Source organism: Hyperolius riggenbachi, chromosome 9, assembly GCF_040937935.1.
Source record: "Hyperolius riggenbachi isolate aHypRig1 chromosome 9, aHypRig1.pri, whole genome shotgun sequence".
Classification (NCBI taxonomy): domain Eukaryota; kingdom Metazoa; phylum Chordata; class Amphibia; order Anura; family Hyperoliidae; genus Hyperolius; species Hyperolius riggenbachi.
This window is the reverse complement of record NC_090654.1, coordinates 53839540-53859414: the sequence shown is the minus strand read 5'-3', so window position 1 is coordinate 53859414 and position 19875 is coordinate 53839540. Positions and strand designations below refer to the sequence as shown.

Sequence of the window (19875 nt, the reverse complement as noted above, 5' to 3'; positions counted from 1 at the left end):
TGGAGGTCTGACGCCTGCTCACTCACGTCCTGCAGGCATGCGCGCTCCACAGCCCTGGGCCCCCTTGTTGTGACGCAGCTGTAGAAAAAAAAAATCCTCCTGCCTCCTTTGGATCTCTGCCAGGCAGTGCATTTTCACAGCGGGAACTGCCCAGGATTATGGAGCGCGCATGCCTGCAGGATGCGAGCGGGCGTGTCTGCAGATGACGTAGGTGGAGGCACAGGGGAGAGGAATCCCTTTACTACAATACAGGATGCTGGGGTCGGGAGCCGCTAACGGAGGATGGAATGGAGGCACATAGATTGAAAACAATGGAGGGGTAAGTGAGGGCTCACACCCTCCTAACCAGGCATGCTCAAATCCGAATTCGGGAGGTACCCGGTTAGTTCTATCCGGATATCTCCCAGTAAAGCTGTGCGGGGGGGGGCGCCTCCCACGATGCGGTCCACCCGCATCACGTGACTCCAAACGCTTTTTCCTCCAAACCGGAAGGAGGAAGTGTTTGGAGTCACGTGACCGCCGCATGGAGCGCATCATGGGAGGCGCCGAGGGACGGAGCAAGAAGACGTCAGTCAGGTAAGAATGTCCACTTTTTGATTTTAGTGAATTTTATATAGTAAATTAAGATAATTCTGTGGGAACCATGTATTTTGCCCAGTTTAGGCTAAATCCTGATGTCATTTCTGCCCTTCACTTTTTTTCCTTTTCTCCTCCAATCGCTGAGTCATCTGAGACTTGCTTGTAAACACAAGTGAGCAGGGGATTGTGTTTCAGATAAGCAGCTAGGCAGGTAAATAAATGGAAGAGGAGAGGATATATTATAGATAAAAAGAACCCCCCAGCATGCAACTGTTTGGCATTGACTACTTAAAGGGCCAGTGCTCCTTACGTATGTGATAACTCCAAATCATAACAGCAGAAAAAGATTTGAATGCAGGATTAGCATCTTTATCACTTAATACACTCAAACCAGTTGCTGTTGAAGTTTCATTTTTATGGTGACATTCCCGCTTTAGGTAGCTAGAGTAGCTAGAGGTGCCCCTGTCTCATTTACACTCTCATTAGGACTCTGCATAGGGAAGGAGGGAGACTCCTTTCCATCATCAGACGCCTATAAGCACCTGCCCATTGTGCCTTATGGTAAATCTCTGGTGATAGGTAAAATCAGCTGTTTTCTACATTACTGAATGGAGAGAGCCATAGTGTGTATATAGTCTGGGAAGGTGACAAAGATAGAACAAGCCTGTTAAGTATGCTATTTACTCCTTTCTCTTCACACGTTATAGTAAATGTATTCATTGTGCTGCTATACGTCACGTCACCAGTCTGCTGTCAGTGATAAATGCGGTGAATAGCGAGTAAGGCGTGGCGCTGTAACCTGGATGTCACAACTGCTTTGACAAATAACAATAGGGAAGGTAATTTGAGGCGATAATTATAATGGAACTGATCGTTGCTTTATTTATATTGCAGAGTGCTTACGTGACTGCCTCAGCTTCAGGAGATAAAAGGTGTTCTTTCCTTTCTAGTGCTGGATTCTCTATTCATCTGGGAACTTTGCTTGCAGGAAGTTTAGAAAGTTGTTTGAGGGTGAAAGTGGCTTTAGAAGACCCTCTTATGCTTTTTGGGTTTTAAAGTGTCTGCTGTGAAACACTGAAAAGTTGTACTAAAGTTAACAAGATAGCCCAGATAAAATACAAGTAATACAGTTCCACCCCAGAATAGTGCACAATATATGCAAAAGTCCAAATGAAAAGTACAAGAAGGTGTAGCGGAGCATGTCTTCTACGCCTGCAGGTGAATGTGCCACAGTCTGCCTGTCAGCACTACAGACACAGGTGGATGTGCCACGGTCTGCCTGTCAGCACTACAGACACAGGTGGATGTGCCACGGTCTGCCTGTCAGCACTACAGACACAGGTGGATGTGCCACGGTCTGCCTGTCAGCACTACAGACACAGGTGGATGTGCCACGGTCTGCCTGTCAGCACTACAGACACAGGTGGATGTGCCACGGTCTGCCTGTCAGCACTACAGACACAGGTGGATGTGCCACGGTCTGCCTGTCAGCACTACAGACACAGGTGGATGTGCCACGGTCTGCCTGTCAGCACTACAGACACAGCAACTTCTTGCAGAGATAGACCGTCACCGTTACCATCAAGAGACTCTAAAGCCTCCAAAAAAATTAATTAATTGAGTTTTCAGCCACAGGGATGCCGCGTTTTAGGTGGGGCAATTATGTTAGAGGTTTTTAAAGTAAAACCCTGATTTTTTTGGAGGCTTAGTCTCTTTAATCTCCCTGGCGGTAAGATTTCCAGATTTTATTATTTAAAAGCGGTGCAGTTTTTTTACAAGCTTTTTCACTCTAAAAATCATACTGCACGTTAGATCTGTGACAGACCTGCACATTACACACCTTCCATGGCTCCAACTCAGGATTACCATTGAGCTACAGATTTCTGTTCCGAGCCTGACTCAGGGTTACCGGCAAGGAGATTATTGTAGGGCTTGATTCATCAAGCAGCACTGCTAAAGCAGGGCCTCTTAATGAGTCGTAGTGCGCCCTATGCATATCTTACATTGCAGTGCGTGCTGCCATGTAAGGAGTGTGCCTTCCTTAGTTACGCGCATTGCTTCTTTAGCAATGCACAGAGCAATGCGCGTAACATTAACCATTTCAGCCCGCTGGGATTTTTCCCCTTATGCATCTGAGCAATTTTCACCTCCCATTCATTCGCTAATAACTTTATCGCTACTTATCACAATTTATTGATCTATATCTTGTTTTTTCCGCTACTAATTATTCTTTCTTTGGGTGGTACATTTTGCTAAGAAAAATGCATTTTAACAGGAATATTAAGAAAAAAATTGAAAAAAATCATTATTTCTCAGTTTTCGGCCATTATAGCTTCAAAATAATACATGCTACCATAATTAAAACCTATGTATTTTATTTGCCCACTTGTCTCGGTTATTACACCATTTAAATTTTGTCCCTATCACAATAAATGGTGCCAATATTTTATTTGGAAATAAATGTTCATTTTTTCAGTTTTGCATCCATCACTATTTACAAGCTTATAATTTAAAAAATGTTTGTAGTATACCCCCTTCACATACATATTTAAAAAGTTCAGACCCTTAGGTAACTATTTAACTATTTGTTTTTTTGTTTTTTGTTAATTGTAATTTTTTTTTCCATTAAAATTTTATTTGGGTAATTTTTTGGTGTTGGGAAATAAACAGTTAATTTTTAATATTATAATGTGTGTAAATTGAGTTGAAAAATGTATGTAGATGTAGTTTTACTATTTGGCCACAAGATGGCCACCTTGAGTTTTTTTTTATTTTTTTCCTCGTGCTTCTCGCTAACCGGAAGCACAAGGACGGGGAAATTTTTTAGAAAAACTGAGGTCTCTGATAAGAGACCGTAGCTTTTTCTGCAGGGGACACTGATCGGTGAACGGGAACCATGTTCCCGTTCACTGATCTCTCGACACCAGAGCAGCCGCCTGGACATGAGGATCTCAGAGGAGGAGGGGGGATTAGGTTTTTTTCACAGGCTGAGTGCTGAATATGTGTAATGTTTACAAACAACATGGCTTCTGTCATTGTATCACAGGAAGAAATAACCATATTCTATTGCAGCTGTTTGCAGCTAGATTTGCTGTGTAAACTATCTAAACTTTAGATAAGATATATATAGACAAGTTACTTGTTATAGTTAGTCTTTCATCTCGGATCCGCTTTAAGGACCACAGGCTTGCACTTCTCTAATGACCAGGCTGTTTTTCACAATTCAGTGCTCTGCAGCATTAACAGCTCGCTGCAGAGCCATATATCTTAGCACACAAATGAATCTTCCCCCCCTTTTTTCTGCCCACCAATAGAGCTTTCTGTTGGTGGGCTCTGATTGCTGCTGGCATTTTTTTTTTTATAAATTTTTATTGTCTTTTATTTTTTAAATAAAAAATGTCTTTTTTATTCCCTCCCTCTCCCTCCCCCTGAGAACCAATCACGGAGATGGCCTCTCATAGGCATCAGGGGACAGCCAAGTGACAGGGCTGTCCCCAGTACATCGCTGCACTAGATTGCAGCACTGTATAAGGCAGTTTCTTTTCAGTCTGCCAGCCGCAATCGCCGCTGGCAGACTGTTGTCGGAGCAGAGCTTCGTCATTTAAGCGGGGATGTGCGCGTACCCGTGCTAATCTCCTCCCTCAGGACTTGATGGCAGTCGGCATTAGGCGGTCCTTGGGGGGCCATCTTGCGGCCACCAATTGGCATTAGACGGTCGTAAGGTGGTTAATAAAAGAGCATAATACAACCGATGGTGCGGTCTAGCTCTTCAAAAAGTCCAAACGAAAAGGCAAAGGGTTAAAGGAACAATTTCTATTTCACTCTTTATTCTTCAAATCACAAGTCTTCTAGGTTGCGGATGTAAGATGTAGACATAATTCAGAAGTCCAATTCACAAAAAGACTGACACGTGTTTCACGGCCAAAAGCTGCTTCCTCGGAGGCATACAGTGTACATGAACATCTGTTAAAAACACATGATATGCAAATGTATAAGTCAAAACATACCCGTGTTATAATCTATGCACATATCAGGATACAGTGTCCAGTAATAAAAAAAAAACATCTATGTTGCCAGGTGCAGATCATAGAATAAATGCCAAACTATAATCTGAAATGCATATAAAATACTATGTCCTGAGATAATAAGAACCAGGCAGATAGAATTTCTATATGCTGTGTATACTCGTGTATAAATGCATAACACAGTTCTGACAATCAAATAGTCCTTCCTACACTAACACTGCCCAAGTGTCCCCAGGCATTTTCAGAGCCATGTACACCATACCCGCATTCTTCTTTACCTGACTTGAATGCCTCCCCTGTCAATGCATAGTGGTGTGTGCTGCCTCCATTTACGTGGGTGCCCTCCCCAGCATTAGCGCGGTGATACACAGCGGTGTGTGTTTCCTCCATTCAAGCAGTAGCCCTCTCCAGCGTTAGCACAGTGATACACAGCGGTGTGCGGTCTCTCTGGCCCGCGCTGACAGGATTCAGCCTGCTTGTACCTCGCAGTCTCTTCTCTATGACGTCCTGCAGTGGCCATAGAGAAGAGACTGCGAGGAAAAACGGGTGCGGAATTCACATCAGCTAATGTAATTAATAGAGAAAGCTGACAAAGTGTGCAGGATGTCATTTTTTTTTTCTGGGAGCGAAGAATGCGTTAACTGAACTAGCCCATTAATTAACATGAGTTCTCAGTTTAAAGCGGTTTAAAACCCTGACATAATATTCAATAAAAATATGTTTTCCTACTTTTTATATGCCATACACGGTTATCATATTTTCATTTGTGCCTAAGTATTATTATTCATTCAGAAATTATAGGTTCCCAAAAGTATAGTTTTTTGCTTTGTGAGCTGACTTTACATTTTATTAATAACTGTTTTTATGCATTATGTGTTGAAGGCAGACATGCTTTCAGTGTCTCTCTGTCTCCAGCTGCTTCTGCACAGTCAGAGAATGTGTCACATTCCTCACTTGATACATTTAAGTAAACACAAGATAACATTATCTACAACTTCAGATGCTTCCAGATTTCAATGCACTGAACTTTCAAGCTCTGTGTGTAACACTTCGAATGCTGGTCTAGTAAAAAAAAAATGCTGGTTGCATATAATATGCTGTAAATAATTTTTTAGAGCAAAGAAGAAATGCCGGGTTATATTCTGCTTTAAATCAGTTTTTCTGTGAAAAAAATGTGTACAAAAACAGTCGTTTGTGTCTCCGTCTAAGTGTCCTCAAAGGAGTTCACAATTTTACCCCTACCCCAGTCACAGTGGTATCATAGTGTTACTATTATGATATAAGGCTACGGTAAATTTGTGGTGGAGCCAAAAACTTACCGGTACGTTTTAAGGGTGAGGGAGGAAACTAAGGTGCCTGGAGGAACCCCCCCTCCACTCCTCCTTTTACCCTTCCTTCCAAACAATGCCTAACACTGACTACCCTCCTAAGGCAATTCACTTCCTTAATGCCTATCCCCTACTTCCTGTTTAGCGTAATTCCAGACAACAATCTCAATATATCCTCTGGTAACTTAGTAAGGACATTTCCCTAATGTCACTTATAAAGACCACTATCGTGAAAAATTGTAAAATTTAAAATACTGTACATGTAAACATAAATAAGAAGTAGGTTGCTTCCATAGTAAAATGAACCATACATTACTTTTCTCTTATGTTGCTGTCACTTACAGTAGTTAGTACAAATCTGTTAAACTAATCCACCTCTTCATGGGGGATTCTCAGCAAGGCATTTATTCTTTATAGATACACTCCCTGAAAAGGATTTATATAAAGATGCTGCCCAGCCTCCTTGTTTGCTGCACACTTTTTTGGCAGTTGGACAGAGAAACTGCCATTCACAAAGTGCTTTTGAAAGTAAACAAAACCCTGAGAACCCCCCATGAAGAGATGGACTAGCCCAAAACATGTTGATTCTGTCAGATTTCTGCTATATACTGCAAGTGACAGCAACATAGGAGAAAAGTAATTTATGGCTCATTTTACTCTGGAAGACACATACTTCTTATTTGCAGGGCTGTGGAGTCGGAGTCGGAACAATTTTGGGTGCCTGAAGTCGGGAAAAAATGCACCTACTCTGACTCTTAATGAATTTAAACTGTAATTAAAATAGGAAATATGATAAAATGTTCTATTTTTCAGATAATAGTTATCATAAATAATTTATATACACAGTAATAGCTGTGCTTAGTCCACAAAAATGAAACAAACCAAAATAAGTTACTTGTGCTGCTTCAATAAAGCAGTCCCCGTATTTTTAAAGTTAGATATACATATCTGATTGTGACTGTACAGTATATATGATGTGTGCACAGGAATCTTTTATATATATATATATATATATATATATATATATATATATCTATATATATATATATCTATATATATATATATATATATATATATATATATACAGTGGAGGAAATAATTATTTGACCCCTCACTGATTTTGTAAGTTTGTCCAATGACAAAGAAATGAAAAGTCTCAGAACAGTATCAGTTCAATGGTAGGTTTATTTTAACAGTGGCAGATAGCACATCAAAAGGAAAATCGAAAAAATAACCTTAAATAAAATATAGCAACTGATTTGCATTTCATTGAGTGAAATAAGTTTTAGAACCCTCTAACAATAAAAGACTTAATACTTAGTGGAAAACCCTTGTTTGCAAGCACAGAGGTCAAACGTTTCTTGTAATTGATGACCAAGTTTGCACACATTTTAGGAGGAATGTTGGTCCACTCCTCTTTGCAGATCATCTCTAAATCCCTAAGGTTTCGAGGCTGTCTCTGTGCAACTCTGAGCTTGAGCTCCCTCCATAGGTTTTCTATTGGATTAAGGTCCGGAGACTGACTAGGCCACTCCATGACCTTAATGTGCTTCTTCTTGAGCCACTCCTTTGTTGCCTTTGCTGTATGTTTTGGGTCATTGTCGTGCTGGAACACCCATCCACGACCCATTTTCAGTTTCCTGGCAGAGGGAAGGAGGTTGTCGTTCAGGATTTCACGATACATGGCTCTGTCCATTTTCCCGTTAATGCGATTAAGTTGTCCTGTGCCCTTAGCAGAAAAACACCCCCAAAGCAAAATGTTTCCACCCTCATGCTTGACGGTGGGGACGGTGTTTTGGGGGTCATAGGCAGCATTTTTCTTCCTCCAAACACAGCGAGTTGAGTTAATGCCAAAGAGCTCTATTTTGGTCTCATCAGACCACAGCACCTTCTCCCAGTCACTCACAGAATCATTCAGGTGTTCATTGGCAAACTTCAGATGGGCCTGCACAAGTGCCTTCTTGAGCAGGGGGACCTTGCGAGCCCTGCAGGATTTTAATCCATTGCGGTGTAATGTGTTTCCAATGGTTTTCTTGGTGACTGTGGTCCCTGCTAATTTGAGGTCATTCACTAACTCCTCCCGTGTAGTTCTAGGATGCTTTTTCACCTTTCTCAGAACCATTGACACCCCACGAGGTGAGATCTTGCGTGGAGCCCCAGAGCAAGGTCGATTGATGGTCATTTTGTGCTCCTTCCATTTTCGAACAATCGCACCAACAGTTGTCACCTTCTCTCCCAGCTTCTTGCTAATAGTTTTGTAGCCCCTTCCAGCCTTGTGCAGGTCTACAATTTTGTCTCTGACATCCTTAGACAGCTCTTTGGTCTTTCCCATGTTGGAGAGTTTGGAGTCTGCTTGATTGATTGATTCTGTGGACAGGTGTCTTTTATACAGGTGACTAGTTAAGACAGGTGTCCTTAATGAGGGTGACTAATGAGTAGAAGTGTCTAACCACTCTGTGGGAGCCAGAACTCTTAATGGTTGGTAGAGGTTCAAAAACTTATTTCACTCAATGAAATGCAAATCAGTTGCTATCTTTTATTTAAGGTTATTTTTTCGATTTTCCTTTTGATGTGCTATCTGCCACTGTTAAAATAAACCTACCATTAAAATGATACTGTTCTGAGACTTCATTTCTTTGTCATTGGACAAACTTACAAAATCAGTGAGGGGTCAAATAATTATTTCCTCCACTGTATATATACTAAATAACATCTAAATAACATCTATGCTATAAGAATAAAGCCTGATGTGTAGCCGTATCACTAATAGAGATGGTCAATGAGATGGAAATAATTCTGCGTTGATGCTGATTTATGCAAATTGCTCATGAAATCAGTTAATTTGATATGTTGCTAAAATTTAGTTTGGTAACTACGAATTAAAGGGTACCTGAGACGGATGAAAAGAAAAGTTTTATACATACCTGGGGCTTCCTCCAGCCCCCTTCAGGCTAATCAGTCCCTCGCTGTCCTCCACCACCTGGATCTTCTGCTATGAGTCCCGGTAATTCAGCCAGTTAGCGCAGTCCGGCCACATGCTGCTCCTACAGCCAGGAGCATTCTGCATTCGGCGGAGGAGTGTGTGCATGTGCACAACGCCAGACTGACTCAAGTACCTGGGACTCATAGCAGAAGATCCAGGTGGCGGAGGAGGACAGCGAGGGACTGATTAGCCTGAAGGGGGCTGGAGGAAGCCCTAGGTATGTATAAAACTTTAATTTCATCTGTCTCAAGTTTACTTTGTTGCACAGTAGTACTATACTCTACATATGCACTCCCCACAGAGCTGCAGGGAATCCACTGAGAATGTTGTGCACATTGAGCACAGAGGTGTTGCCTATCACCCATAAACCTGGTTCAGATTGTGCATGAAGAATGTGTAATAGAGGAAGAATCACCTCATTCTCCTGCAGAGTACCTGCACATCACTCTTGCATGTACCCACAGTTACATTGCTTAGGGCCTGATAGATGTTCTTTTTTCCGGTCTGTACCTTTTTCAAATACTCTTACCAGGGACTAGTTTTAGTCTATGACTAAAGGGAATAAATATGGCAGTCTACATACAGTGGCTTGCAAAAGTATTCAGCCCCCTTGAAGTTTTCCACATTTTGTCACATTACTGCCACAAACATGAATCAATTTTATTGGAATTCCACGTGAAAGACCAATACAAAGTGGTGTACACGTGAGAAGTGGAACGAAGATCATACATTATTCCAAACATTTTTTTACAAATTAATAACTGCAAAGTGGGGTGTGTGTAATTATTCAGCCCCCTGAGTCAATACTTTGTAGAACCTCCTTTTTCTGCGATTACAGCTGCCAGTCTTTTAGGGTATGTCTCTACCACCTTTGCACATCTAGAGACTGAAATCCTTGCCCATTCTTCTTTGCAAAACAGCTCCAGCTCAGTTAGATTAGATGGACAGCGTTTGTCAACAGCAGTTTTCAGATCTTGCCACAGATTCTCGATTGGATTTAGATCTGGACTTTGACTGGGCCATTCTAACACATGGATATGTTTTGTTGTAAACCATTCCATTGTTGCTCTGGCTTTATCTTTAGGGTTGTTGTCCTGCTGGAAGGTGAACCTCCGTCCCAGTCTCAAGTCTTTTGCATTCTCCAAGAGGTTGTCTTCCAAGATTGAACTGTATTTAGCTCCATCCATCTTCCCATCAACTTCCAGCTTCCCTGTCCCTGCTGAAGAGATGCACCCCCCGAGCATGATGCTGCCACCACCAAATTTGACAGTGGGGATGGTGTGTTCTGAGTGATGTGCAGTGTTAATTTTTTGCCACACATAGCGTTTTGCATTTTGGCCAAAAATTTCCATTTTGGTCTCATCCGACCAGAGCACCTTCTTCCACATGTTTGCTGTGTCCCCCACATGGCTTGTGGCAATCTGCAAACGGGACTTCTTATGCTTTTCTGTTAACAATGGCTTTCTTCTTGTCACTCTTCCATTAGAGCCAACTTTGTGCAGTGCATGACTAATAGTTGTCCTATGGACAGATTCCCCCACCTTAGCTGTAGATCTCTGCAGCTCGTCCAGAGTCACCATGGGCCTTTTGACTGCATTCTGATCAGCGCTCTCCTTCTTCGGCCTGTTAGTTTAGGTACACAGCCTTGTTTTGGTAGGTTTACAGTTATGCCATACTCCTACCATTTCTGAATGATCGCTTGAACAGTGCTCCGTGGTATGTTCTAGGCTTTGGAAATGTTTTTGTAGCCTAAGCCTGCTTTAAATTTCTCAATAACTTTATCCCTGACCTGTCTGGTGTGTTCTTTGGACTTCATGGTGTTGTTGCTCCCAATATTCTCTTAGACAACCTCTGAGGCCGTCACAGAGCATCTGTGTTTGTACTGACATTAGATTACACACAGGTGCACTCTATTTAGTCATTAGAACTCATTAGGCAATGTCTATGGGCAACTGACGGCACTCAGACCAAAGGGGGCTGAATAATTACGCACACCCGACTTTGCAGTTATTGATTTCTAAAAAATGTTTGGAATCATGTATGGTTTTCGTTCCACTTCTCATGTGTACACCACTTTGTATTGGTCTTTCACGTGGAATTCCAATAAAATTGATTCATGTTTGTGGCAGTCATGATACAAAATGTGGAAAACTTCAAGGGGGCCGAATACTTTTGCAAGCCACTGTATTCTTCTCGCTTCAGTTGTCTTTTAAAATTCCTAAGCGTTGGCAGTTAAGATACGGATTTCATGTTGCATAGTTTCAATCAACAAAATTTTAATATGCAAATTAGAGGAGTCGGAGTCAGTGGAATCCTAAACTGAGGAGTCTGAGTCGGTGGATTTTTGTACCGACTCCACAGCCCTGCTTATTTGTACGTGTTCACATGTATTTAAACTTTAACAATTTTTGCAATAGTGGTCCTTTAAATGTATGAAATAAATCTTCTGCAGTTAGAATTCCAATCTGACAATTGCCACATGATGATAAGCCGTGTTCCTGAGGGAACCAATAAGCTCTTTGGGTGGGGCATTTTCTGCTCTTTGGCTTAGCGTTATTAAAATATTAGCGCTAAAGTGAGGCCGGCCACAGACACAGCTGGTGGAGAATATCGCCGCGTGCCATGCTAGGAGTCTGTGCTACAGGAAGTAGTGTAGAGGAAGCTCTTCATTTGATTTCAGCTAATCGAGGAGATGAAAAGAGCTCTGCCATTCAGGGCCTTCTCAGGGCTTGCAAAACGTTTGTGTGCAAAGACGAGTTTTAAAGTGAACCAGAGACGAAGCACCCTCATGTATTTTACCATATAGATCAGTGGGAACATTAGAAAAAACACCTACCCTGCTGTCTGTTCCATTCTACACTGCTCAGCCTGTTTCTTATCAGACCTGATAAAATCCCAGACTGAGCATTCAGTCTAGCTTTGCTCAGGAATCATTATCGCTGAGTCATTATAGCAGAACCAGAAGGGGGTAGGCGTGGGCTTGAAAAGACATCAGTGAAGACAGACTCCGCTTTAATGATTCCTGAGCAAAGCCAGACTGAATGCTCAGTCGGGGATTTTATCAGGGCTGATTAGAAGCAAGCTGTGCAGTGCAGAATGAAACAGACAGCAGGGTAGGTGATTTCTTTAATGTTCCCACTGATATATATGGTAAAATACATGAGGGTGCTTCGTCTCTGGTTCACTTTAAGAATAAATAGAAACAGAAAATATTTTAAAAGTCTTGTTTTTAGCTGGCAGGAGAACCTGAGATAACTGATACTAATGTGCCTGGAAAGTATTTAATGCTTTTTTCCTTACATTTGCCTTGATGTTAGGAGCTCCACGGAGGTTGATCGCAGCAAAGTACTGTTTATGCAGAATATTTTAGCTTATCTCACTAAGTGAGAAACAATGTTGACCTTCAGACTCCAGGAAACCATAGGATTAGCTCCGCTACAGAAGCCCCTCTCTGCCTCCCCCTTACTCTTCTCTGCGTCTCCTCACCCACCTCTGAGAGTGTCTGCAGAGCGACTCCAACATTAACTGAACATGGTTGCAATTTTCTTTGTGGTAGGAAATGAAAAACGTTCTGTTTCCCGTGTGAACGTCCCGCTTTCGCTATGGTTTTTGCTGCGTTTGTCTCAGAGGCAATTAAATAGTAATAATAAGTACATTTCTGTTAATGTCCAATATGCTTTATTCTGGTCTTATTTGCAAATTCTTGCTTTCCGGTCAGATCATAGTGTTCTCGTTTGATAGAACAGGCAAGAAAGAAATAATTGGTTTCCACACTGGATGACGTGCCACTGTGCGCTGCGATTTATGCACGGCTCCCAGCGCAGTGTGAGAGATTCAAAGGGGGGGGGGAGCAAGGCATGCTGGAAGTAACTGGATGGGGAACTGTAGCGTATGAGAATTTCAGAAAATAACATCCATATGCCCAAAATTCTAGAATAGGAGTGATGATCGGCTGTTATGAGAAGTAAAAGTGCCATGTTAATTAGAAGTATACAAAAATAAGGATTGGGACCACCACTCAACTGCACTGTATAGAGCAGTGCTGGACCCAAGGCAGCCAGGCCCGGATATTGAAACAGATATGAAAGAAGGTGTGGTCCGCAACAAGGTCTCTCCACAAAAACCGTAATTTATTTAGGACATATCCTCAAGCAGATAAAAAAGTACATAAGCTGACATGTTTCGGGCAGTTTGGAGAGCTATGATTTAGAGCTGAACTGCCCGAAACATGTCAGCTTATGTACTTTTTTATCTGCTTGAGGATATGTCCTAAATAAATTACGGTTTTTGTGGAGAGACCTTGTTGCGGACCACACCTTTTTTCATATCTGTTTTAATTAGAAGTATGCTGAACAACCTACATATTAAGAAGAAAATATTACAGCTAGAACATAGATCTCCAAATTTGATATGCCTGCATATTAAAGTGAACCTCCGGACTAAAAATCGACTCAGCAGCACTGAAAAGGCCTGGTGTTTCTTTAACAGTTTCACAGCATTAGAACTTTGTTTCTCTTACACAAGCCTCATTTTTAGCTGCACAGTAGAAAACTGCCCGGGCTTTTTTCCCCTGATGCTGTGCAAAGCATGATGGGATTTCTGATGTTGTTGTTCTCGTTCTGCTGTTTTGGTGCAATTTTTTTGTTTTACATTTTGAATTTGACATTTGAAGCCTAGCGCATGCAGCTGGGAGGGGTTATCAGGACACAGGACAGTTGGAACTGTGTCTCCTGCTCCTTGTCACCTCCTTTCAACCAAAAAAAAAGGCTGCCCCCATGACAAAGATGGCAGCCCCCATGAATCACAAACATTTGCCTGTTCTTTTAAAACAGGGTGGGTAAGATATTATATTACCTATCTATTCTAATTAACATAACTAATGTAACTTGATGACAATATGTTTGTTTAAGCTGAAGTTCCCCTTTAAACCAAATAATATCCCTGAGGATATGTCCTCACTCACGCCGGATCATCGATGTGGATGGTTAGTGCGGATTTGATGTGATACACTGCGTCCATCAACTCTATTCCACTCCAATCCATTGCTGAGGTGTCCAGCATTTAAGGACAACTGAAGTAAAAAAGAATATGGAAGCTGCCAAATCTATTTCCAGTTGCCTGGCAGCCCAGCTGATCTATTTGGCTGCAGTAGTGTTTGAATAACACCAGGAATAAGCATGCAGCTAATCTTGTCACATCTGACGAATGTCGGAAACACCTGATCTGCTGCATGCTTGTTCAGAGTTCATGGCTGAATGTATTAGAGGCAGAAGATCAGCAGGACAGCCAGGCAACTGGTATTGCTTAAAAGGAAATAAATACGGCAGCCTCCATATACCTCTCTCTTCAGTTGTCCTTTAAGAAGACATAATATAGTTGCTCGATTACTTCTTGAGGAAGCAAGTTTTTACCTGTGAAACGCATCGCAAAACGGAGTGTACTGTACTCCCATTTATTATTATTTAGTATTTAAATAGCGCCAACATCATCTTTCTTTACAGAGTATATGTCTTGTCACTTAACTGTCCCTCAGAGGTGCTCACAATTTCATCTCTACCGTAGTCATATGTCTATGTACTGTATGTGTCGTGTAGTGTATGTATCATAGTCTAGGGCCAATTTAGGGGGAAGCTAATTAACTTATATGTATGTATTTGCAGGGCTGTGGCGTCGGAGTCGGCGTCGGAGTTGAGTCGGAGTTGGGGCAATTTTGGGCACCCGGAGTTGGAGTCGTGGTTTCAGAAACTGCGCAGTCGGAGTTGGAAGATTTTTGTACCGACTCCACAGCCCTGTGTATTTGAGATGTGGGAAGGAACTCAAGTGCCCAGAGGAAACCCATACAGACAGGGGGAGAACATACAAACTCTGTGCAAATTGTGTCCTGGCTGGTATTCAAACCGGGGACCCAGCGCTGCAAGGCAAGAGCACTAACCACTGTGCCACCGTGCTGCCCTCCAATAAATGTATTGTTGTTCTCAAATCAGACTGACTGTGTCTTCTGTTAGGAGGTAAATCCACCACTACCTCCCATTGAAGTATATTTTATCCTTTTTTGCACCTCTGTTTTTATCCAATTTTGCAATATTGGTCTCCATTGGTGTCCATCGCAGAGACGGATGAGACCGTAGTGGACATGCCAGTTTTTAATGTGCTACTGCAGTGCAGTGTCAAATCCTATGGGTAACGTAGGTTCGTTGACGTATCTGTGTGTCCAGTGCAGAAAACTGTTTGATCTCATCTCTAGTGTAAACCAAACCCAAGAGAGGTGCACTTCACTAAGCAGACCATTCTTACACATCAGCAAATACTGGATCGGGCCTTGCTCTGTGCGGCTAAGTGGTGAATGGTGGTAGCAGTTATAGATGGTGAGAGATCAACTGGCAGTTTATAATTATTCTATGAAATAGCGATTTATGCTGGGCTTATGTCTGTGGCCAACTACTGTGATTCGGCAGAACTTTAATAGTATATTCCAATAGTCACTTCCCTGGTGATTTTGCTCTCAACTGCAATTTTATTGGCGAGGAGGTTGTTAAAGCAAACTGCAGTGATGACAGGTGAATTTCAATGAAAGTGACTCTAGCCTGCAGATATACTCTGGTTGTGCTGCGACTGGCAGGATAGAGGGGGAGACTGCTGTCCCTGCTGAAGCCACGCCTCTCTACTAAAAGCTCAACTCCCCTTTAGGGCTGTGACTGGCAGGCTACAGGGGGAGACTGCTGTCCCTGCTAAAGCCACACCTCTCTACTAAAAGCTCAACTCCCCTTTAGAGCTATGACTGGCAGGCTACAGGAGGAGACTGCTGTCCCTACTGAAGCCACACCTCTCTACTAATATCTCAACCCCCTGCAGTGCTGTGATTGGTAGGGTAGGGGGGGGGGACTGCTCTCCATGCTGAAGCCTCACCTCTTTATCAATAGCTCCACCCCCTTCAGTGCTGAGAATGGCAGGATAGAGAGAGGAGACACTCTCCCTGCTGAAGCCACACCTCTTTACTAACAGCTCAGCCCCCTGCAGTGCTGTGACGGGCAGGATAGAGGGAGCAAATGCTCTCTCTGCTGAAGCCACACCTCTCTACTATTAGCTCTACTCCTTTTCAGTGTAGTGACTGGCAGGATAGAGGGGGAGACTGCTCTCCCTGCTGAAGCCACACCTCTCTACTAACAGCTCAACTCCCCCTCAGTGCAGTGCTGTGACTGGCAGGATGGGGGGAGGGGGATGCACTGCTCTCCTTGCTGAAGCCATACCTCTTTACTAACAGCTCAACTCCCCTTCAGTGCTGTGACTGGCAGGATAGAGAGAGCAGATCCTCTTCCTGCTGAAGCCACATTTCTTAACTAACAGCTCAACTTCCTGCAGTGCTGTGACAGGCAGGATAAAGGGGGCAAATGCTCTCTCTGCTGAAGCCACACCTCTCTACTAACTGCTCAACTCCCCTTCAGTGCTGTGACTGGCAGGATAGAGGGGAGACTGCTCTCCCTGCTGAAGCCACACCTCTCTACTAACAGCTCAACTCCCCCTCAGTGCAGTGCTGTGGCACGATAGGGGGGAAGGGGACGGACTGCTCTCCTTGCTGAAGCAATACCTCTTTACTAACAGCTCAACTCCCCTTCAGTGCTGTGACTGGCAGGATAGAGGGGAGACTGCTCTCCCTGCTGAAGCCACACCTCTCTACTAACAGCTCAACTCCCCCTCAGTGCAGTGCTGTGGCACGATAGGGGGGAGGGGGACGGACTGCTCTCCTTGCTGAAGCCACACCTCTCTAACAGCTCAACTACCCTTCACTGATGAGACCATAGTAGAGGAAGGAGGCTGCTCTCCCTGCTGAAACCACGCCTCTCTACTAACAGCTCAACTCCTCTTCAGTGCTTTGATTGGCGTGATATCGGGGGAGACTGCCCTCCCTGCTGAAACCACACCTCTTTACTAACAGCTCAGCTCCCTGCAATGATTGGACTGGCAGGATAGAGGGAGGAGACAGCTCTCCCTGCTGAAGCCACACCTCTCTACTAACAGCTCAACCCCCTGCAGTTAGGGAGTCACTGCGTCTTAAAGCAATTAGTGCTTGTAAAATAAGAATCAATAAATCATTTTCTGAACCTTCCTTGGAGAATTAGTAATTCAGTTTTTATCTCAGGCTGCAGTTAATTTTTTAGCTTTCTTCTGTAAAATTGTTTTGCTGCATTCCAGGCTATTCTGGTCACTAACAGGTCAATTTAAATTGGCTCTAAGTGCTGATGAACGTTTCTTGGATTGTGCTGAGTCCAGTAAAGTGCACCTCTCTCGTTTGACCTCTCCTGCTTTTAAAGAGCCGCAAAGTTTCCCCTCTCCACCCCTTTCACAGAACTTAGCAGATGTGGTTATTGTAATACTCTCCCGGTGCAGGAAGCTCAGGGTCTGCTATTAGTGTTTATCATGGCCTCGTTCTGCCAGCGTTATTATTCAAGCTCCGTCGTAATGTATTTAAGCTGGAGGAAAACAAAATGTTTTGCTGCGTGTTTAGCTTAATCTCTTTAGTCACATCCAATAAAGCTGCAATCGCTCTAAAGAAAAGCACCGATACAAGTAGATTACAGCAACATGCCTTATTGCCAGCTGCAGGAACTAAGCCACTCAGAGACGCTTCCTGTTTAAAGCAAACCTGTCACTAGCAAAAAGTCGGTGCTTCCCGCACACCCTTGATATGGGCCGGAGGTTTATATGGGGCGCTCAGGCCAAGTACCCAGAGCGCTTGATTGGCTCTCTTAGGCCATAGGAAATAAACAGATGAGGCCAGCACTCCCAATGAAAGTGTTTAGTTGTTGATGACAGAAGCCAGCGTTTCAGGTGTACCATGTCCCTTCATCAGGGTATAATGTTGGGAATACACGGTTACATTTTTCCGGTCGATCGATTTTGCTACTCGATTCTCTTCTCTTCCGCTTGTTTTTCTTTTCTTTTTCCATTCACTTCTATCAGGAATCGAGCGCCAAAACAATCGAACAGGAGATCGGACATGTCGGAAATTTATCAAACCATCTAATCACCTCAAAAACGAACCGTGTATTCCCAGCATAACAAGTCTATCCAACCATATCACCAGGGGGAAGTCAATTAAACTGGGCATGCACTTACTAGCCAGTGATGTGTGCTGTCTCTAGGATGGTGCAGGCAAAATCTACTAGGGAAGGAGCACTGTGTAAATAGTGTCTCTCGGAGAACACAAGTCAAAAACAAACGACATCAGATAGGCGGCAGTAACAGACCGAGGTAGCCCTTTTATCAAACTGTATTTGCCAAACTGCATTGAAAAGTGCAATTTGATAAAGGAGTACCTTGCCCTGAAACAGTGGTCTGTCACCGCCCCATATCTGATGCAATAAAATATGCTTTGAATTACGTCTGTTTATGCTGATCGGTTTCGGACTAGGATGACATCGGAACGGGAATCAGTAGCACTGCAGGGCAGGGACATGGAATGGGGGCAAAACAAGGAGGCTTTTACAGGTAATAAAGTTTTTAGCCACATGTTCTTTTAAATACTGTGCCACCTGCAAAATAAATCCCCACTCCCTCTGCTAACACAGGGGTTCCCTGGCATCCAAAAATGATTTGAAGCTTTCCTCCAGGATGAAAAGGTTAAGAAGGACTGTTGTTGGGGGTCAAAGATGTTGTTCGTTGAGAGCCTGGCTTCAAGTTGGAGCTGCTTTCTCAATACCTTTTCTCAGAAAGGGAAGGTTGGAGACATGTCTGTAGTTGCTCAGAGTATCCGGATCAAGGGATGGTTTCTTGAGTAGTGGCCTGATGATTGCTTCTTTCCGACAGGTAGGAAATTTCCCTGCTTGCAAGGAACAACTGACTATCTTGTGAAATGCTGGCCTGAACAGATTAGCGCATTTCAACAGATCGGGACATTTCACTATGAACTGTTTGGGCCAAGGTCCTAGTCGCAGAAAAAGTAGCCGGGTGGGGCGAGTTGAAAATGCAGGGCAACGGTGCTTACAGCATAGGAGGAGGTGAGGAGGTGAGCCGATGACAGCCGGGTGGTCACCAAATCTAGCCGGGTGAAGCACCCGGCTAAAAGAGCCTGGGGAGAACACTGAGGTAGTCAGGTATATATCTGTGAACGAGCTCTGAGATGTAGGTTGGACAAGTCTGTTGCACAGATTTGTAGGCTAGGCACTGCTTCACTATAAGGGGTGTGTCTCAGACCAGGTTTGAGGTGATTAACAGGCCTCCAGAATACAGTGGTCTCTGGATACTAGAATCCTGCTGACAAAATCGGTGCAGTCAAGCTCTACGTTTTATAATCAGTTTTGCGAACATAAACCTTATAATGTTCTTGTAAACATTTCAGCCACATTTGAAAGCTCATTTTAATTGTTGCACAGACTTCTGCTTTTAGAGATAATGTTCCAGGCTGCGGCGATGCCTCTGGAAGCCGTTGAGCGAGTTTATTCTCCAGCCACGTGCGATATGCAGCCGCAATCGGTCTTCTGCCTCCAGCTCGTAGATTTCCCTCTCTGTTGCTGCTTTTACCTTTGCAATGTAGAAAAGCTCTTTGCCGTTGCCAGGATATAATTGTATAATGAGGGCTTTTATTATCTCCAGCCCTTCAGCCACAGACGCTCCCCGAGAACTTGTTGCGGATGATTTTAGCCGCAATGCCTTTTTAGGCTTGCTACCTAATAAGACTCCTGAATAATAGATTCTAGTGTGCTTGTTTGACTTGGAAATGTCATTTATGCTGCAGAGTTTTGTTTCTGCTTCTGCCACAGTTTTTCTCACGTGCTTCCCTTGTGTTTTTATAGCTGCTGAAATCATTCGAGAACTTGAGGAGAATGAGAAGATCCGCTCAAGTCTGGAGGCCAAACAGGAAAGTGTGAGTATGTGAGGGCCGCCAGGACAGCTGCCGTCTGTGTGATGTCACCTGTAGTAACAATAGCCGCTTTTACATCTCTATATATGACTGGCACAATCG

At 43.3% G+C, this 19875-nt stretch overlaps 1 protein-coding gene across 6 annotated transcripts in view; it reads left to right on the top strand.

The window, feature by feature from the left end:
- Positions 1-19875, top strand: part of RAD18 (RAD18 E3 ubiquitin protein ligase) — a 618600-nt gene that overhangs the window by 230497 nt on the left and 368228 nt on the right. For all 6 annotated transcript variants that reach the window (XM_068252779.1, XM_068252778.1, XM_068252780.1 and 3 more), the window contains exon 8: positions 19706-19776. In XM_068252779.1, the coding sequence (XP_068108880.1) occupies positions 19706-19776 (71 nt within the window). The remainder of the gene's footprint in view (positions 1-19705; positions 19777-19875) is intronic.